Here is a 21084-nt window from a genome sequence, read left to right on the forward strand (position 1 = left end):
ATTGGCATTGATTCAGCCTCTTTGGTGGAGGTCATCCCACCCTTGTTCTGTGCTCAGACACCCTACCTTCAGGGAAGTACCTATAAGACAATAAGTCCCTTTGACAGCACCAAGTCCTATCAACTGTAACAGACAACCCTTGAGCTCTATAGTGGGGTTCAGTTTGTAACTTCTTTAAACCATGACTTATTTTAATGAACTATTCAAGAAATATTTCAATGGGGGATAATAATACCTTCCTCATGGTATGGTTGTGAAGACTAAACAAATTCCCCTAGAATTTTGGACAGTGTCTAACACATAATATATTCCAATAAACATTAGCTATTGAGTCTTGCTCTCCTAAGATTATTGGCTTTTTCTGTCAAGATGCCTGAAGAATTTTTCTTTATCACCCAAGTTCATGTTCACTAATTTAATTAGAATATATGTATTTTGGTATTTAATATCCTGCATTTCGTTTTCTTCAAATAGAGTTTGTTCTGTTTCGTTGTATATTCAGCCCTCCCTTTCATGCAAATTAACTTGATTATACATTTAAATACATCTTCTGTCCCCTGTGTTGGGTTCTTAAGGGCCATCAGTTATATTTAATCATGGTTTTCTCTCTTCCATATCTATTTCTTTCTCTTACTCATCTACACTCACCATGATTATCTTAAGCCTTTCCTCTACATCAGTATTCAAATTTCAACAGTGTTGATTCCATTTCTTCTTATTTATAATGTACATTTTAGTTCTATAATAATGCTGTCTTATTTGTTTCCTTGAATCTGAAATCTCCCTTTCCACCTCATTTTCTGTTATCTCACCGTTTCATCTGTGAGATAGTGTTTTACTGGCTTCATGAAGAAATTGAGAGGCATTTCCTTCTGTTGCTTGAGTTGTGACTTCTCATTGGGGCTGCTGGTCATTTGCATGCTGTATTTCCCCAACTCTGTAGTATGGGTTTATTGTTGTCATGATTTTTCTTTTCATTTTGCTGCTGCTTAGGGAACTTCATCCATTGGTCTTATTTGTCCCGATAGAGTGTGGGTGACTTCTGGACTCTCTTCCTCTTGTATTTGAGATTACTTTGTTCTCTCTCAGTTTCACTGTGAGGGTTGCGGGAACTGGGAGGGCAGAGGCAGGAAAGCTCAGTGGGCAGGGTGATGGAGGTTCGCACTCTCGGGCTCTGCTCTATCTGCTGTGATTTCAGAGACGTGTCAGAATTTACTCCACAGGGTTGGGTGGCATTCACCATTCCCTGGGCCAGAGCCTTAGGCTTGCATTTTTGCCCACATTTAGTCTGTCGTTCTGAAACTCACTCTGGTCAGAATCAGCCTCCCTGTTCATTCCCTCTGGTTACCCATTTCTCCATAGCTACTTCTACCACCTCAGTGGAGGAAATGGATGCAGATACTTACATGCTTGGCTTCTCTCAGCTTTGTGGGTGTCCCTGAGAATTCGCAGGACTTTGTAGATTCTCCACTGTAGCTTCCAGAGAAGTAGAAACCCAGTTAGGAGCAGAGCCCTGCTAGGTTTCTCTGTCGACTCCAGAATCATGTTTTTTTTCTTGGTTAACATTTATTGTATTAGGTATGCCTATTTTCTTATTTGATTGCTGTTGGTGAATGTCTTTCAGTTATTTTTTACCTCTTTATCCTTTTAGCTATTTTTGAGGTTTGGCACAACAAAGCTCTGAGAACATTTCAATCTGCCCTCTTAGTCCAGAAGTCTTTTATTTGTCATGTGTTAACCTGGCTACCCCATTACAATGGAAATTACATAAGGACAAGGATCTTGTTTGGTTTATCCCAGTGTTCTCAGATCCTAAAATAGTGCTTTGTATGTAGTTGGTGCTCAATAAATATCTAGGATAAATGGATGGATGAATGAAGCAAAACAAATAAAAAACAACAACAAAAAAAACCCAGTTAGCAGGCTATCACCATAGTTTCATGCAGTGATGATGTGCGCCTGGGCAGTGGTGGCAGAAATGGAGAGGAAGAAGTGGATTTGCGACTCACGGAAAGGTGGTGTCAAACCTAGTTTGATAACTCAAGTGGGATGAGGCACCATGAATTAGAAGCAAGGTCTCTCCCTTCAGGTAAATGGAAGACTCTAGGGTTTCCAGCTTGAATAAAATGGGTGACGTCTTTAAGTTCTTCACTGAGAGAGGAAACAGCTCAAGAATAGAAAATGTTGAGCACTTTGGACTCGCTGGGTTTGGTATTGCTGAGCTGCCTTAGCCATGGGCTGATGTTCAGGAGAAAACAGGACTGGCCAGGGTCTGGAGTGTCATCAGCAAAGGTGGAGGTCCATACAACAGGGTTAGAGAATGGGGCAGAGGAGTGAACCACTTACCTACATTTAAGACGGGGGTGGGGTGGGGAGGGTCAGAGGCAACCGCCCCCCGCCCCGCAAACTAACCAAATTCCATTAAGTTCCAGGTTCCAGAAAGTATTTCTAGAAATAGAAACAAAAATGTTATGTAGATATATGTCACATTTATGCCCAATTTGACTTCCTCCAAGGTCTTCCTTCTTCCCTTTTTTGTCCTACTATCTTTTACCCACCAAGTGTTTCCACAATACCCAAAGAAAATGCAGATTTACATAATCTCAAAAAATGTGAAACCACTGCCTTTCACAGCAGGAATGGTTTGCTTCTTTTTTGCATTCACTAAAGTCCATGGTATGAGTCATCTGAGGTTCTGAAAATTCAGCAGGAACTAGGCATTTTAATACCCTAATCAGTGGGCACAGGGGGTAGGTGTAGACAAGCACCAGGCAGGAAATGCTGAGTGTCAGAGAAGGGAAGATCCCGGAAGGTTTACCTACAGTGACATCTCAGAGTCTGGAAACAATGATGTCAGCACAAGTTGTGACTATGAGGTGGAGCCAGCTCTCTTCTTAATTGGAACAGAGACCGAGGGCTGGGGACACCTCCCCTGAGCTCCCAACCTACCCCATCCCCTGCCTGCACCCACCCCTCTACCCTCTATCCTTGAACTTAATTTAAGCTGGAGTGATGACTTCCTGCTGAATCTCTGAGTCTGATCTCTGTGGGTTATGCTTGAGGTCACACTGAGCCATGTGATCCCTGGGTGTCGTCACAGGAATTGAACACTGGGAATTCAGGTTGGAATGGAGTTGCCTTGGACTCCATGGGGCTTTAGTTACTTACTGAATTGCCACATGCAGATCTGAGCCAGGAAGTCTTGCCCCATCAGGCAGGTAGGAGGTCCTGTTACAAATTTTCATCCAGTCAACTAGCTGAGACTTTACTAGTAAACTTTACTGCCAATGGTCATAAATACCAAAATTATAATCATTAATAACATAAATGGCTAATTGTTGCTAAATTAATACTAGGTTTTCTATAGCTAATAATTATTTATTATGTACTTATCACGTGCTAGGCACATGTATACACGTATACACTTGACCTCATTCAGCATAACTACCCCGAAGTGCACATTTTTGTTTTATTACTGAGGGAAGATGTTTACTCATTTGCTCCTACAGTCAAGATGCAGTGTCAATGAAATGGATGCTAAGAATACTGCCCAGTTCCCTTCGCTGGGCCCATCTCCAACGGTATGACCCTTGGCTGCTGATGCCCCACAACTGTCCTTTTCTTCCAGGGAACTACTTTGGCCAAATGGGACCTGGGCTATGGGACCTGCAGCCCATAGCCGATGACTCACTGACACATAGAGGTACAAAAAGGTGGCTGTCTTCTTGTCTCAAGATGGGACAAATTCTGGTGTAATTCTTGCTCTAGAGCTCCTCATGGGATGAGGCTGAAGAAAACAGTCTCCAGTTAAAACTACATCCTTCCTCATCCTCACCCCCTTTCTCTTTTAAGCACTTCTTACATAAATGATGTGTGCCAAACCCCTGTCTCAGGCTCTGTTTCTAGTGACAGTGGGGCAGTGGAATGAGCACAGCTGTAATTTCAGACAGACCTTTTCTAATAAGTACACTGTTGTGGCTGCATGATCTTGAGTAAGTCAATTAACCTCTCTGTGTCCTAGTTTTCTCATCAGTTTTTGAAATAATATTACTAATCCAATCTTTATTCCTTCCTTTTTTCCAGAAACTTTCGCATTAATCTCTGTGTTGGAGATAGAGACTGAAAGGCACAGTTTGGGCCTTGAGAGGTCTGTGTTTTTCTAACGGAAGAATTGGAAATCTCTCATTAGAGGTTAGTGGGACCAGCTTCAGTGTATCCAAGCAGCATTTTGAGGAAAAAAAAAAGAGAGAGAGAGAGAGACAGAATGGAATAAAAAAAAGTTATCAAGGTGCATCAGACTGAATAAAGGTAAGTTCCATGGAGACTTTATTAGAATTTATTATTCTATCTATCCTTAAAACATATCCATTTCTCTGTAGATAGCTGATGGTAGACCTGAGGATGTACTGAATAATGACATAAAATGTATTTCTTGCTGGCCATCAGCTAGAAAAGGTTTGAAATCTGCTTGTCTGTGGAAATTGGAGATAGCAGTGGTGAAGGGGCCATTTCATTTCAAAATTTATTTTGTTGTCATAGTACTTTAAGACTTTTAACAATAAGGAGTTTACACACAACTTTATGTTTGTACACATTTAAGTGACTTGATTAAAAAACCAACAACTTGTCAGACCTGAGAGGTGCTTGAGAATACTTTTCCCTTAAAGGAGGGATAATGAATTACTCTCTTAAACATTTTTTAAAAACCACTGTATTGAGGTATAACTGTCATACAGGAAGCTGATCAGATTTAATGTATACAACTTAAATTTAGAGTTAAGTATTCCTTAAATATGTGCTACTTCTTTTTGAACATTATTCAGCAAATTAAGACACTGGGTTCAATATGGATATGTATAGTTAGATTTTGATTTGTTAAATGTGTATATTTATGCACATATATGTAGAAGAAAGGACTGTAAGGCTGTATGATGAAAGTAAATGTTATCTCTGGATGTGGGATTGTTAGTGATTTTGATTTTCTCTTTGCTTTGTTTGTTTGTTTTAAAATATGTTTTTTAAAAATTATTTTTATTTAGCCTGACCAGGCGGTGGCTCAGTGGATAGAGTGTCAGACTGGGACACGGATGACCCAGGTTCGAAACCCCAAGGTCGCCTGCTTGAGCGCAGGCTCATCTGATTTGAACAAAGCTCACCAGCTTGAACTAGGGGTCACTCAGTCTGCCGTAGCCCCCTGGTCAAGGCACATATGAAAAATCAATCAATGAACAACTAAGGTGCCACAACGAAGAATTTATGCTTCTCATCTCTCTCCCTTCCTGTCTGTCTGTCCTTATCTGTTCCTCTCTCTGTCTCTGTCACCCACAATATAAATAAATAAAGATAATTGATTCTTTAAAAAATTATTTTTATTTATTTATTCATTTTAGAGAAGAGAGAGAGAGAGAGAGAAGGGGCGGCGGAGGAGGAAGCGTTAACTCCCATATGTGCCTTGACCAGGGAAGCCCAGGGTTTTGAACCAGTGACCTCAGCATTCCAGGTCGACGCTTGATCCACTGCATCACCACAGGTCAGGCTTGCTGTTTTTTAAGCTTTCAGCAATATATGTGTATATTGTAGAGTTTTCTGCAATATATTAAAAGAGAATTAAAATAAAATGAACTTTTTCTATATGCTAAACCTTTACATATTACCTCATTTAATCATCACAATTCAAAATAAATATGAAGAGATAAAAAAAAGAAGCGTTTCATTTTTTTATTAAACAAGAACATCAGAAAAGCAAATGACAAGTCAAAGAAAGTTGTTCGATTACACAAATGAATGCAAAACCAACTTTTATTTCATTGGTGAAGATGTACTATACAAAAGGCTGAAAGTACTGGAGTATCTGCACGGTCCCTGATCCCCTAATTTTTGTGAGCAGTTTACTAGGCTTTTTATGGTTAGATATGGGGAAACTGAGGATTTAAAAGATGAAGCAAATTGTCTAGTGCCACAGAGCTATGACATAAAATAACCAGGACTCGAAATCATGGAAGCCTGCACTATTTCAAATTACAACCTGCCTTCCCTAACCTATCCCCAGTTCCATTTACCCTGACCTATTGGTTTTCTCTGGGATGCATGGATGGATGGATAGATGGTTCGGGGTGCCACAAATAGCTCTTGATTGAACTATAGCACTCTTTGTTGACTTTCATTTATGGTGAGGAGTATTTGGCTCTGTATATAAAAGAGTACAATATTTCTAAATAAAGGAACACCATTTATCACACTAATTATCCATAACAATTATTTCAGCAATAACATAAATACTTCATGAATCAAGTTATTCTTTAAAATAATCTTTAATTGCTCATTGTAGGCAATGAGGAAACATGAATTGTTTATTTAATGTTTATAACGCAAGAGAGACAAAGGGACATTTTTTCCTTTGCTAGCAATGAAAGATTTATAGGTAGTCACAGCTAAAGGACTTCAGTAATATCCCTTCTAATACCTTCATTCTCCAGGCGAATTATGAAGCCCCAGTGAGGATGGTATATGTTTAGCTGGTTATTTAATAATTGTTCCATCTTTCACTACAGACAAATCTTCATTGCTCCTTAAGTGGTTCTTATCTAACTTATTAAATAATTCCATAGCTCAATTTCATTGCCTTTAAAAGGGGAATAATAATGGCACCTACCATCGGCACAGCTGTCATAATGAAATTATTAATAAGTGTAAATAGCCTATGTAAGGTGCTTAGAATAGAGACTGAAAACCAGTAAGCACTCAAGCCATTTAAATACCATTATGATTATTATGATGTAGAAGCAAGGAATTGGGAGCTTGTGCTAATCAATTCTTAGTTTAATAACTAAACAAATCTTTTTTCTTTGTTATCTCTATTTATTTAACTATGTAATGTTAACTTTGGAACAGCACTCTGGTTAGAATAAGATTTTCTTGTTTTGCCTAAATGCACACACACAGACACACACACGTATATAAATGTGTATATGTATATCTATTGCTCACAAAAATTAGGGGATATTTCAAAATTAAAATGAAGCAATAAAATATCCCCTAATTTTTGTGAGCAGTGTATGTGTATATTTATGAACTTGAGAGAGAGTATAAAACATTCAATCCATCAAATCCTGATGACTCTACCTTCAAAATGCATCCAGAATCTGCCTCCTCCTCAACAACTCGCCCCTCCCACCTGGTCCCGCCTCTGACCCTCCTGCCTGGGCCTCCTCAGAAACCTCCTAAATGCTCTCCCTACCCTCACTCTTGTCTTTCTAATGCCTCTTCTCCACCAGCAGCCAGAGGGCTCCTTCTAAAATGGGAGTCAGACAATTTCACTTCTCTGTTCAGAACCTTCTATCAGCTTCCTTCCCAGTGCTGGGTAAAACCTCTCCTATCTCTCTGACCTCATTTCCTCCAACTCGCCCTTCACTCATTCTGCCATAATCACAATGGCTGTGTCGTTCCTTGAATGCCCTGGTGTATCCCTCCCTCAGGACCTTTGCTCAAGCTGTCTCCTCTGTCATAATACTCTTCCCCAGGGAGCCCCATGACTCCCCTCCACCATACCTTCCCTGTTTAAATGTATCTTAGCAGGGAAGTCTTTCCTGATCACCTCTATAAATTTCACCTCCCTGCTCCCCCTGCCCCTTACCTTGATTGTTCTCCACATCACTTATCACCACACACACACACACCACACATACCACACACACCACACATACCACACACACCACATATACCACACACACTTGTTTGTTACTCCCTGTTTCCAAAAACCCTGTAAACTCTTCAAGGTCAGGGGCTGTGTCTGTTTTGCTCACTGCTCTATCCATACCATCTAGTATACATCTGACATATAGCTGCTCCATAATGTTTTTGAAATAAATTTTTCTTCTTCCCCTTTTATATATAATTATTTTTAATCATTTAAAGAGAGAAGGCCCATGAGGCCTGGACATAAGCTCTGGGGCTCCAGTGGACACTCTCTTTGTTTAGCTGCTCAGCCTCTGAGCCCCAGATGTCTGTTACCCAGCCTCCCTTTTGGTGGGCACAGATGCATGACTAGGCTCAGCCTCTCAGACACACTCAAAGAAGCAGGGGACTAGAGAAGCCACCTTGGTGGCAGCAGCAGTGGCCAGAGCCAGGCTCTAGGAGTAGCAGGGGCCGCAGTCTAAGCTGTGTTGACAATGCCATGCATGGCACTGAGCTACTTTGGGGCCAAGATTTGGGTTCAGAAGCCTGTATTTTTCCTGCCCATCTCCCAAGTCTGATTTTCTGGCATTTTTGGTGATTTTATAAGCTCAACAATATCCTTTATCATGAATATATCTTCTGCTTATAGAAGCAAAACAGTTTCTGTTGCTTGCCATTAAGAATCCTGATCACTCCAGGACTGTGTTCTGTGACCCCCTTAGCAAGAAGTGCCAGCACCAGTACCAGCAGGGGTAAGGGCATGCAGCGACCATGGAGACAGGAGGGACTTTTTACAAGCCTTCCTAACCTCTTATAATCTGCCTTGCATTGAGGTTAGCAACTTCCACTCTTTGCATTTCACAATTCAAAATCATTTCTTTATTTATATTTATTATTATTTTTAGCGAGAGGTAGGGTGGCAGAAAGGGAGAGAGATGAGAAGCATCAATCCTAGTTATGTCACTTTAGTTGTTCATTGATTGCTTCTCATATGGGTTTTGACCAGGGGGCTCCAGCTGAGCCAGTGACCTTGGGTTCAAGCCAGCGACCTCTGGGCTCAAGCTAGCGACCATGGGATCATGTATCTCAGTGGTTCTCAACCCCCGGGCCGTGGACCAGTACTGGTCTGTTGGCCATTTGGTACCGGTCCGCAGAGAAAGAATAAATAACTTACATTATTTCCGTTTTATTTATATTTAAGTCTGAACGATGTTTTATTTTTAAAAAAATGACTAGATTCGGCCCTGGCCGGTTGGCTCAGTGGTAGAGCGTCGGCCTGGCGTGCAGAAGTCCCGGGTTCGATTCCCGGCCAGGGCACACAGGAGAAGTGCCCATCTGCTTCTCCACCCCTCCCCCTCTCCTTCCTCTCTGTCTCTCTCTTCCCCTCCCGCAGCCGAGGCTCCATTGGAGCAAAGATGGCCCGGGCGCTGGGGATGGCTCCTTGGCCTCTGCCCCAGGCGCTGGAGTGGCTCTGGTCGCAACAGAGGGAGCCCCGGAGGGGCAGAGCATCGCCCCCTGGTGGGCAGAGCATCGCCCCCTGGTGGGCGTGTCAGGTGGATCCCGGTCGGGCGCATGCGGGAGTCTGTCTGACTGTCTCTCCCCGTTTCCAGCTTCAGAAAAATACAAAACAAACAAACAAACAAACAAACAAAAAAACTAAAAAGATGACCAGATTCCCTCTGTTACATCCGTCTAAGACTCACTCTTGACCCTTGTCTCGGTCACGTGATACATTTATTTGTCCCACCCAAAAGGCCGGTCCGTGAAAATATTTTCTGATGTTAAACTGGTCCGTGGCCCAAAAAAGGTTGGGAACCACTGATGTATCTGATCCCATGCTCAATCCAGCGGCCCAGCACTCAAGCTGGTGAGCCTGCACTTAAGCTGGTGACCTCAGGGTTTCGAACCTGCAACCTCAGCGTACCACGTTAATGCTCTATCCAGTGCATAGCAACCAAGGAACTTTGTCATATGTCGCCAAACCGATACCCCAGGCTCTTCTCCTTCACTGCTGAACCCTACCGCAGAATGCTCCAACCACACCAACTGACCACTTTTCCACTTGCTCCTCCACAAGTCATAGCGCTTGCTCACACTGTGTCCCTGCCTAGAAGATCCTTCTTTGCTCTGTGAGTTCCTATGTGACTCTTTATGACCAGGTCTATTATTACCCTCTCCTGAAGTCTTCCCACCTCATCCCCTAGCCCAAGGGAAGCCGCCACTGTGCCCTCCTGGTACTTGAAGTGCTATTATACCATGTACCACACTGAGTTATAATTATTTTTAACTTTGGCTGTGAGTTCTCTGAAGAATTTTCTATCCTTTTTCTATCCTCTTTTATATTCCTCTTCTGGGTCCTTCTCTTTCCCCTCTCCTTGCCTGGAAAACCCAGGGATGGGTTAATGAGTAAATAAACAGCATTCATTACAACACCCAAGGCTGAAACAAGGCACTCAGGGGCCAAACAAGAGCTAATCAGCTGCGTTGGTGGGTATACAGGACAAGCTCTGTAGATACCTGAAGTACTGCTGGAGCGTGGTTTGCAAACACTAGAGATAAAATCTCATGTTCGTTCACTGTGAGGGACAGGAGAGATGGAGGTCTAAGAAACTTCCTCTTTCTGCTGGGGATAGCTGTATATTTTGTGTTAGAACATTACATAGTAACCTTTCCTGAGACTTCATTCTGAAAGACCCAGTACGTAAAGGTTACACTTCCTTTCTGTTCCTACAATACTAAACAATGGTACTGATGGGACAGGTTGGACTCAACTGCCCTCTCTGGCTCTCTTGGACTTGCTCATGAAGACCACTGAAGGCCTACTACATACAGCAAAACCTCAGAGAAAATGTCTTATAAATTTCAAGCAATTTACATGTCCTTAATACTCTTTCTCACCACTGCCTTTTTTTTTTTTTTTTTTTGGTCACAGGGGGAGTAGAGATGTCCCACTAGTCCAGTTATACAGAAAAGAGGACACGGGAGGCATGTAGATAGTGAGGCGGCTTGTCAGCCCTTCACCATTAAGCAACATTTTGTCATAAACAGTCCCAACGAATAGGAGGAGATAGGGGGAAGGGGTATATGTGCTGCAAAACCAAACAGCCAATACCTTCAACTGACAGCCAATGACTCAGTTTAAATTGAAACAGTCTTGCCCCCACATTCCAACATGATTATTTAAATTGGCTAAGTTCACAGTTAGAGATGAAAAGCAGGATTGCATCCTTTCAATCCATCTTTTATCAGTTCACAGTTGTTTCCAGACAATGAAAAATATAGTCTTTATAAAAACCACTGGCTCAGACAATGGCTGAGCAACAGCTTTTGGGTTTCTGCACTGGAGTCAGATTTGTGACAGAGCCATCCCACTGCACAGAATCAGTTGTCTGAATGTTTGAAAAGTCCATTTGAAAGTAGATCATTGTTTCAGTGTCCATATGTATGTAAGTGGAGTTCTGTACAACCATAAGTGTCATATACTTTGCTGTGGGAATATTTACAGTCAGCTTATTTTCCCTTTCTGGCACCTCCTCCAAAATACCCTCTGGATTTTGAAGAGGGAGAAAATTCCACTTGTTGAAAACACTGATCATTCAACCAACATTTGTCAAGTACCTCCTCTACAGCAGGAACTGCAGGTGCCAATGGGAATAAGCATTATTATTCTCTGCCTCAATGAGAAAGAAACAAAAGGAAGCAGGTTACAACATAGTGTGAGTATGTATTAGGAGGGTGTTTGGGAAACCTTTGCTAAGTGGGTAAGCAAACTCTCATCTATTATAATACAGGGAAGCCCCAATATTATGGGGTGTATCCAGGAAGACATTTAACTAGGATTGGGGAGGTAGTGTTGAAATGAACTTTTTCCTCTTGATACCAACATAGAAACATAACATTTGCCATTTGCATTTTGCTGATCCAGATTCTGTAACTTATTAGTAGTGGCAGAGGGCAGCAAGACTCTGTGTGTGTGTTTAAAATAAATAAGGCTATCTTTTTTAAAATAGTGTTTTTGAAAGATTAAGGAATCATAAGTAAATATTTATGTGTAGGACAAGGTATTGGGTGGCTGGGGGAGGGTGGGGTTGTCATAGAAATGATATAGCTGCTCACATAATCTATGGGCAGACACAGAACCTGCCAGCACCTGGGAATGCGTTCTGGGAAGCCAGCAGCAAGCCAGGGGATTCCCTGCCTTTCTTTCTCCATGGCTTGCATGAGGCACCATGGCTTCTTTTGTTTAGACATGTCTGTTCCTCACTAGCCACTCCTTACTACCCTATCTACTCGTTTATACATCCTTTGTTCATTACTCATTTCTCCTTTATTTTTATTTTTTAACTGATTTTAGAGAGAGATTAAGGGAGAGAAACAGTGATTTGCTGTTCCACTTATTTATGCATTCACTTATTATGCATTAATTATTTATGCATTAATTGATTATCATATATGCTCTGACCTGGGATTGAACCTGCAACTTTGAAGTATCAGGACAACAGTCTGAGCTAACCTGCTAAGGCCACTGGTTTCTCCTTTATAGCTCTCACACATGCTTCATGAACTCCAGGTTTACCACATGGCCTTTCTGCTCAGTTCCTATAACAAGGACTCTAAAGTCCCAAGAGAGAAATACAACTGACTGCCTCATGTTTTCATGCCAGGTTCCTTAACCAGCCTGTGGATTAGCTGTCTGTGGGACCCTTGTCCACCTTGGTTTAGTTAGCTGTAGGCCCAGAGTGGTTCTTTGATTCCCAGCATTTCTAATAGGGAATGGGGCAGACATATTTGTTTGGAAGGGAAAGTGGGCTGCAAACAGGCATCTCTTATATAGTTTTACACCTGGATGTGGGCATAGCCATATTGATGTCATTAGATTTCAGAGTTTCTGAAGATAGAGCAAAGACAAACTGCTCAGTAGGACCACAGACCCCTCCACTATCACTGGTGCCATCATCATCACCAGGAAATCAGAACAATATAGGGAGAAGGGGTCTCTGGCTGCTAAAAAAAGGTCATTCTAAAAGCAAGTATTTATTGAGTACCTGTTAAATGTAAGGCTGATCCTCATATCCACTAACTCTTGGATCTTTTTTTAAATTTATTTTTTATTTAAAGAGTTATTTATATTTTATTTATTTTTATTTTTTGTATTTTTCCAAAGTGAGAAGCGGGGGGGGGGGCAGTGGCAGAGAGACAGACTCCTGCATGAGCTCAACCGGGATCCACTTGGCATGCCCACAAGGGGGCAATGCTTGGCCCATCGGGGGCATTGTTCTGCTGCAATTGGAGTCATTCTAGTGCCTGAGGTGGAGGCCATGGAGCCATCCTCAGCACCCAGGCCAACTTTGCTCCAATGGAGCCTTGGCTGCGGAGGGGAAGAGAGAGATAGGAAGGAGAGGGGGAAGGGTGGAGAAGCCAATGGACGCTTCTTTTGTGTGCCCTGGATGGTAATTGCTCTTGGATATTTTTGATATGAGATGCTATGGGGGTGGGAGCCCGCTTTTTAAAAATGTATATTTTTGAAGTGTTTAACTCTGCATTAACTATAGATCTTCATAAGAACACTAGAGCTCAAAACTGAGTACAGAGAATTTCACTTGCCTTTTATTTCTTTTTCTCATTTAATTTCCCAGGCTAGGATATCTAATACAATGTTGAATGAACAAGGCACTATTATTACCTTGTTCCTGATCATGAGGGGCCAGTGTTCAGACTTTCACCATTAAGTATGGTGTTAGTGATAGGTTTCTTCATTGATGTCCTTTAACAAGTTGAAGAAGTTCCCTTCTATGCTAGTTTCATAGCTATGATTTGTTTTTCCTTCTTTTCCAAGTGAGAGGAAGGGAGACAGATAGACTCCCACATGCGCCCAGACTAGGATCCATCCGGCAACTTCTGTCTGGGCCTGACGTTCTGCCCATCTGGGGTCATGCTTACAATGGAGCTATTTCTAACACCTCAGATGGAGGCTCCATGGAGCCATCCTCAGTGCCCAGGGGCCAATGCGCTTGAGGAAAAGAGAGAGAGAGAGAGAGAGAGAGAGAGAGAGAAGGAGAAGGGGGAAGAGGCGGCTGGAAAAGCAGATGATCGTTTCTACTGTGTGCCCTGACAGGGAATTGAACCCGGGACATCCACATGCCGGGCCGATGCTCTACTAGGTGCTCTACCATTGAACTAATCTGCCAGGGCCCTCATAGCTATGATTTAAAATTTTTCATTTTAAAGTAGGAAAGTGAGAACCCTGATAAGTTAGGCAAACTTTCCCTACATTTGTAGATAACTAGTATAAAATATGGGAAAATAGTGATAAACATAGATTCTGATCCAGACTTCCCAGGTTCAAATCCTACCCTTGCCACTTAACTGCTGTGGGTTTTGGGGCAAATTACTCATCATTTTGTGTTCTAATTTCCCCATCAGTAAAATGGGGATAATAATAGTATTTACTTCATTAGGTTGTTAAGAGGATTAAAATGCATAAATATTTATAATATACTTAGAATAGTCCCTGGCTAATAATAAGTGCTATATAATTTTTTTTATGTTCACCTAAAATTCATAAAAAATAACTAGATTCTGCCTGAGGATGTCATCCTGACTTCCAGATATGGGTTTTGCTCCATTTTTTTTTTAACCTAATCCCTGCCATTCTTGGTAGCACAGTTAGAATTTTGGGCTGGTAGAACTATCACCTAATTCTATCTCCAACCCAGGAATCCCTTCTCTATGTGGCACCTGACCAGCTGCTGGCTGCCTTGTGAGCAAAAATTCTTCAGGCTGACTGTACATTCAGTAAGCCTGAATTTCTCAATTCTGGGGAAGGCCAATGATGCCTGTTAGGTGACAATAAGATTTCCCAGGGCTGGGAAACTAAGTTTCTGTGTTCAATGTTTGCACTGCTAGGTCCTCCAGTTGCTTCCACCATGACACCTGACATGGTGTTTGCCTCTCCCAGAATAGTCAGAAATAAACTCTATGGAGTGGGTTTCCCGGACTGGCAGCTCCTCTTTCTTGCCACTAGGGAACTAAATTAGGGGAAAGAATAGGGTTGGCTTTTCTGCCTTAACAGTTACCCAGATCCTGAGTCACCACCTGAATATACACTGGGCTTTTATTGGCCCCATTGGAGATGGGAGAGAATTTTGCTCAATCCTTTCATGGTATGTTTTTAAAAAAAAATTAAAAAGGACTGGAGACCGTGTCTAATTCCCAGGAATTCTTAGCTAGGTGCTCTCTTGATTTTAATCTTTTTTTTTTTTTTTTGTATTTTTCTGAAGCTGGAAACGGGGAGAGACAGTCAGACAGACTCCCACATGTGCCCGACCGGGATCCACCCGGGACGCCCACCAGGGGGCGACGCTCTGCCCCTCCAGGGTGTCGCTCTGTCCCGACCAGAGCCACTCTAGCGCCTGGGGCCGAGGCCAAGGAGCCATCCCCAGCGCCCGGGCCATCTTTGCTCCAATGGAGCCTCGGCTGCGGGAGGGGAAGAGAGAGACAGAGAGGAAGGAGAGGGGGAGGGGTGGAGAAGCAGATGGGCGAATCGAACCCGGTACTTCTGCACGCCAGGCCTACGCTCTACCACTGAGCCAATCAGCCAGGGCCGCTCTCTTGATTTTAGATTGAACATGAGTCTTTTCCTGATTGAGCAGCAGGTGGTAGGTGGTCAATACTTTGCTCAGGTAAACAGTATTGCTACATAAACAAGCAGGAGATGGGTTTGCTACCAGCAAGTCATATTTTCCTTTTATATTCTAGCTCATGGGAACATCAGGACTGATTCAGACTTTAGATTTTTAAATCTCCTGAGCCTGGCAACTCTGTCTTCCCTTTTCACTAAATGCTGTAGTTTAGGATTTAGAGAATTATGCAAAACACACTTGCAGCACCACAGTTTAAATGGGGTAGGATCCCCAGTCCATTAGTATGAGCCAATGCACCTTCACCCTTTTTTGCTGATTTGGGGTGGGGGGAAGGGATGGCTCCTTGAAAATGAGCTACAGGAGCCTGAAGAAGGGGGTCTCAGGCTTTCTTAGTTCCAGGTCTATCTTTTTTTAATATATATCACTTTGAGAATTAAGTGCAAAAATATGCAAATGTCACTTTGCTGTGTGCATTTAGTAACAGATAAATGTTCAACATAACGTAAAGGCCTGTTTATACCACTAGCAATTGCACTGCAAAAACCATCAACAGCTCACAGCCCAACAAGTCTTCCAAAATATTAGTGTGATGCATTTAAAATGTGCAACTTTGCAACAAGCTGCCCGCAAAATCCCTTCTTTGAATTTGCATATTTGTGTACAAGAACACAAACCGTTTAAATGGGATTTAGTCCGTTTTAAATGCTGAAAAAATGGTCTTCATGATTTGCTTTGCTTAAAATGCACACTCAAAACTTTATTAAAAACAGTTTTCAAAAAAGAGTTTCATAAGGCTAGACGTCAAGGCTCTACGGAGGGGTGGAAAATGGATCGTATATCTTTAACCCGCAAAAGTTAAAAGGTTTTTTTTTGTTAGCTAACAATGGAAACTTTTTTTTTTAAGTGTTTCCCTCCCTCGGTCTTGCCAAGCAATAGAAAAAAAAAAAAAAAAAGAAGAAAAGAAAAACTTGTTCCGCTGAGTTCAACCCCAGACAGGCTCACAACTTCCTTCCTGCTTTCCTCCCCCAAACCCCCGCCTTTCACCCTCCTCCGTCCTCCATCGCCCCCCCCCCTCCACTTTTTTTAATCGCACATTGAACAAACACTGAAGTAGCCAGAGCAGACACCGACAAGGGTAGTATCTCCACCGCCGAGAAGGGCGTGCAGGGCCGGCCCCGCGTCGCCGCCGCCGGGATCGCCCGGCCCAGCCCAGGAACATTTTTCTTTCTTTCGCACTCTACTTTTTTTTTTTTTTTTTTCAGTATTCCATAGCTCGTGGAGGACAGCATTTCTGAGTTTTTTAACTTTTAAAGCCCTCTTGTTCCTGGGCCATGTAGTCTGCACGGGACCCGGGAATCTGACAAACTGCAGGTAAGTTTGGCGGCTTTTTAATGGCTCTCGCCTCTGAACCCTCTTTCCCCTCACTCGCAGCTCTGGAGCGAATCTGAGCGTTCTGGGTTCTGAAAAAGCGCAGAAAGGTGGGCTGGGGAGACTGGGAAAAGGGTTTTGATTTGGGAGGGTGGCGCGTTGTCCGGGTGCGGGGAGAGCAGGGAAAGGCGAGTAGTAGGCGTTTCTCCTGCTCGCCTTCCGGGCCGCGGGCTCCGCGCCGCCTTCCCCGGTGCGCTCCAGGCGTCCCCCGGCTCGGGCGGCCCTGCGGCTCGGTGGGCGCGGGGCGAGGCTGCCCAGGATACAGAGAAGCCCTGCAGTTGGTCGCGCTGCCTGGGGTTTTTATCTCCGGCTCCTGAGAGGTTTGCAGAGGTCGGGCTCCCGCGAGGCTGCAGCCACGCACCCCCTGGAGTCCCCCGAGTAGGCGCGGATCCCGAAGCCCGCAGAGACAGCCACGTCCTGGGGCACAGGGCGTGCGCAGGCTAACTGCTATCGCGCGGGGACACAGACACACACACACGTTCCTTGCAGGGGGCGACGGCAGGGGGCAGCGAGTATTGGTTCCGGTACAGGGGATGTACGGCTCTTCGGCCCCGGGAGCGCGCAGGCGCACCCACCCTCACAAAACACTTGTTTGGGGATAGGCGACAAAGCCCGTGCTGAAAAATACGTCGGCTGCGGCCCCGCGGCGCGCCCATACGAGGAACGCAGCCCCAAGGCCAGGGTCAGGAAGGTAAAGGGCAGGCACGCAGGGTACTCCCAGAACTGGGCTCTGGCAGCGGGGATGGGGAGGCAGGTCTCCCTCAGGTTCCCTCTGAGTCGGTCTCAGATGACCAGAGAGGGTGGAGCGGGGGTATCCTGATGTCCAGGGGCGAGGAAGGCCCCGTTTTACCCAATATAACCAATATTTGCTCAGGCCGAAGACCCAGAGAGGGTGGATGGATGTCCTCACTTTCGGAGGCAGCAGCCCTGCACATAGCACAATTAGGGACCAAGTACATAGTTGCACATCGTCCCCTGCCCATCCGCGTGGCTTCGGAGACGAGTCTTAGAATTAGGAATTCGAAGGCACTTCCACACGCATCACAAACTAGGGTGAGAGGTGGGAGCGCACTCGGGAAAGGCACACCTACCACCATGCTGGCCACTGACGTCCCAGGGCTAGTGTCCTCGCGCAATCCCAGGAGGTGAGACGGCCACCGTACTCCGGACAGATCGGGGTTCCCCGAGTTCCGGCGTCCCCTCCCTGTTCCCCACATCCTACTTCTGGGGTCCTGACTTTCCTCTTTGTTTCTCCACAGCGGCGCTGTTGTTTATGGATCTTTGGGAGAGGGCTGAGCCCGCGTTTTTGCCCCTCACCCGCCGACCAGGCCATGCCATTACATCCGCGCGCGGAGCCGTGGCCGCCGGGCCTCCGGGGCTGAGCTGGGACCCACGGGAGGAGGAGGTGCGGGCCGCGGAGCCGGAGCGGGAACCGCGGCGACGGCGGGCAGCGCGGGACCCAGTACTATGGCTGTGTACTGCTATGCACTCAACAGCCTGGTGATCATGAATAGCGCCAACCAGGTGAAGAGCGGCGGCGTCCCGCGGCCCAACAGCAACGAGACAACCCCGCCGCCGGGGAGCGCAGTGTTGAGCCCTGGCAGCGTTTTCAGCCCCGCGAGAGGCTCTTCTTTCCTCTTCCCCCCAACCGAGTCGTTGTCGCCTGAGGAGCCCGGGAGCCCCGGGGGCTGGCGGAGTGGCCGGCGCAGGCTGAATAGCAGCAGCGGCAGTGTCAGTGGCAGCAGCAGCAGCGTGGGCAGCCCGAGTTGGACGGGTCGCGCGAGAGGAGATGGGCAGCAGGTGGTGACCGCTGGGCTCCTCTCTCCTCCAGGGCCGGAGGAGTCCCAGAGGAAACTGCGAATTCTGCAGCGCGAGTTGCAGAACGTGCAGGTGAACCAGAAAGTGGGCATGTTCGAGGCACACATCCAGGCTCAGAACTCTGCCATTCAAGCGCCCCGCAGCCCGCGTCTGGGCAGGGCACGGTCGCCCTCCCCGTGCCCCTTACGTAGCAGCAGTCAGCCCCCAGGAAGGGTCCTGACCCAGAGCGAGGAACGGAGGACCAAGTCCTGGGGGGAGCAATGTTCAGAGGCCAACTCCAGGAGGAGCTCAGGGGCGCCCAGCCCAGGCCTCTGCAAGGACAAGAAGGAAGTGGCACCTTTTCCCTGCCTGGTCTCCCTATCGGGATCAGGGGCTCAGGGTCCAGCCGCTTCGGTGAGAATTGAGAAGGGGGTCCCTGCCAGACCCCGTTGTGGCTCACCCGTAGCAATGGAAGTTGACAGGAGGGTCTCTCCTCTAGGAACTAGGAGCTGCCAGGCGCCCTCATTTGGGCTGGCAGGAGCGAACTTCGTGATGGCCACAGAAGTGGCAACGGGAGCTACATCCACCGGGCCACACCACCCACACGACCCTGCCCTCACTGAGCTATCTGAGAGGCTCCGGGAGCTTGGGGGTGTGCATCCCCAGGCACATCTCTCAGCCCTGGTGGAGGGTCAGGGGCAGTCTCTGGGCAGTGAGACAAGCCCAGGCCCAGACAGGGGCGGGCCGGGCGCTGTAGAGCCTCCTGGGAAGGTGGGTAAAGGAAATCTACCCCGGGGCTCCGGGGAGTCTGAAGTGAGAGAAAGGCCAGAGGAGAGGACTGGGAACGCCCAAAGCTCAGGGCCCTCTGAAGCCCTGCTCTGGTTCAGGCCATTAGGAGACCTGGACTCAGGAGTGCCCGAGGGGACCCAGAGTGGGGCCCCGGTGGTGGAGGAACTGCTGCAGCGCTTGAACAGAGTGGATGAAGGGGCTCCGGCACTGGGCGTTTGTGGGGGCAGCCGCCCAGCACAGCCGGGCCCGGGAAAGGCAGAGGCGAGAATTCCCGCTGGCGGAATGCTGGAGCCATTGCCCTCTTGGGAAGCAGTAAAAGATGCGAAACAACCTCAGTGCCTTCCTGTGGACCGGGTGAGTGTGCAGCCTGAGAGCTCCAGGGCTTGGCTGGGCCCCATGGAGGAAGCCCATCTGGCCTGGACATGTGGCACTGGGGTACAATCCCAGAGGACTTGGGGAAGCCTACCGCAGGACAGAGCCACCCACCCCAGCCCAGAGCTGCTCTCCCCAGATCTGAAGGACAAGTCTTCCCGGAGAGAGGCCTGCAGCCCCAGCAATATACCTGCCGTCATCATTACAGACATGGGTGCCCAGGAGGACGGGGTCTTGGAGGAGGCTCAGGGCAGCCTGCTGGGCAGCCTGCCCCTGAGGAAACTGTCTTCTTCCTCTGCCTCCTCCACTGGCTTCTCCTCCTCCTATGAGGACTCCGAGGAGGATATCTCCAGTGACCCTGAGCGCTGCCTGGACCCCAACTCCGCCTTGCTGCATACCCTGGACCAGCAGAAGCCTAGAGTGGTAAGTCTGGCCCTGAGATTTTTCTAGCACTTGGACTGTTTTCATGCTGTATGTGTCCCCTGTTTTTCTCTTAAGAAAAACAGTTTTGACTTTCTACTGAGTCATGAAGACTCTGACAGGGGCTCTGGGGCAGTCACAGCTTAACTATTCCCTCCAGATGTGTTTGCATGGCAGGTGCTGACCATGCACTTGGTAGCCTGGGCAGTGAACCGAAGTATCTTTAATTGCTGTTTCTTTAATTCCTAATAATATCTTATTAGGAAGATAATATTCATGAATGTTGAATAACCAAAACCTTCCTGATTAATCCCCAGAGGTAGTAAACAGCTCTGCTAAATGTAGCATTTGTCTGATCAGGTGAACTGCTTAAAACTGTGATTCTTCTCTAGGACATTACTGAATTAACTCAGCCTCTATTCTAAGAGGCTAGGAAAATGAGTGATGTGATTCTGTGACAGGACCCTGAAACCTGTAGATGTGGTTGTGTTGGGTCTATTGGGCAAAGAACCACTTAGCCTCATTAAGTCAGAATACTGCAATATTTGTGGGGCTGGCAGAGCTAAGATACAGTTTGATGTGTGAATTAAAATGAAAACCATGCTTTGCACTTTTAATCACAGAATGTTACATTAGGTCGAATTACCTGATACAGGGACCTAGGTGATATGTCTAAGGTAGGCACCACCTAATGGATATGCTTGTTGACTGGTACAGGTACTTTTCAAGTACATTTTCAAGTATCTATTTTGATTCTTTATACTGACATCTTGCTCTCTCTACTGCAGTAGATAGGAGTTTATTTCTGTTGTGGTTAATCTCAGTCCTCGGCTGTTTTCACTCTTAGGATGATCAGAGTGTCTTACGGAAGACGTAAGAGTTAAAACTAACACCTCTGAAAAGGTCTGGACTTTCTCTCAGCTTTTCCAGAGTATGGGGAATTTCCTAGTTCAGCGCGCAA

The 21084-nt window shown here is 45.8% G+C and overlaps 1 protein-coding gene across 4 annotated transcripts in view; it reads left to right on the plus strand.

The window, feature by feature from the left end:
• The first annotated feature begins 16404 nt into the window (after window positions 1-16404).
• Window positions 16405-21084, plus strand: part of ITPKB (inositol-trisphosphate 3-kinase B) — a 98472-nt gene continuing 93792 nt past the window's right edge. Inside the window, exons 1-2 of one of the 4 annotated variants that reach the window (XM_066237124.1) lie at window positions 16405-16688; window positions 18005-20126. In XM_066237124.1, coding sequence (XP_066093221.1) covers window positions 18213-20126 — 1914 coding nt within the window. In that variant the 5' untranslated portion in view covers window positions 16405-16688; window positions 18005-18212. The other 3 variants (XM_066237149.1, XM_066237133.1, XM_066237141.1) reach the window with 3 other exon arrangements.

This window comes from Saccopteryx bilineata, chromosome 1 (genome assembly GCF_036850765.1).
Source record: "Saccopteryx bilineata isolate mSacBil1 chromosome 1, mSacBil1_pri_phased_curated, whole genome shotgun sequence".
Lineage (NCBI taxonomy): Eukaryota > Metazoa > Chordata > Mammalia > Chiroptera > Emballonuridae > Saccopteryx > Saccopteryx bilineata.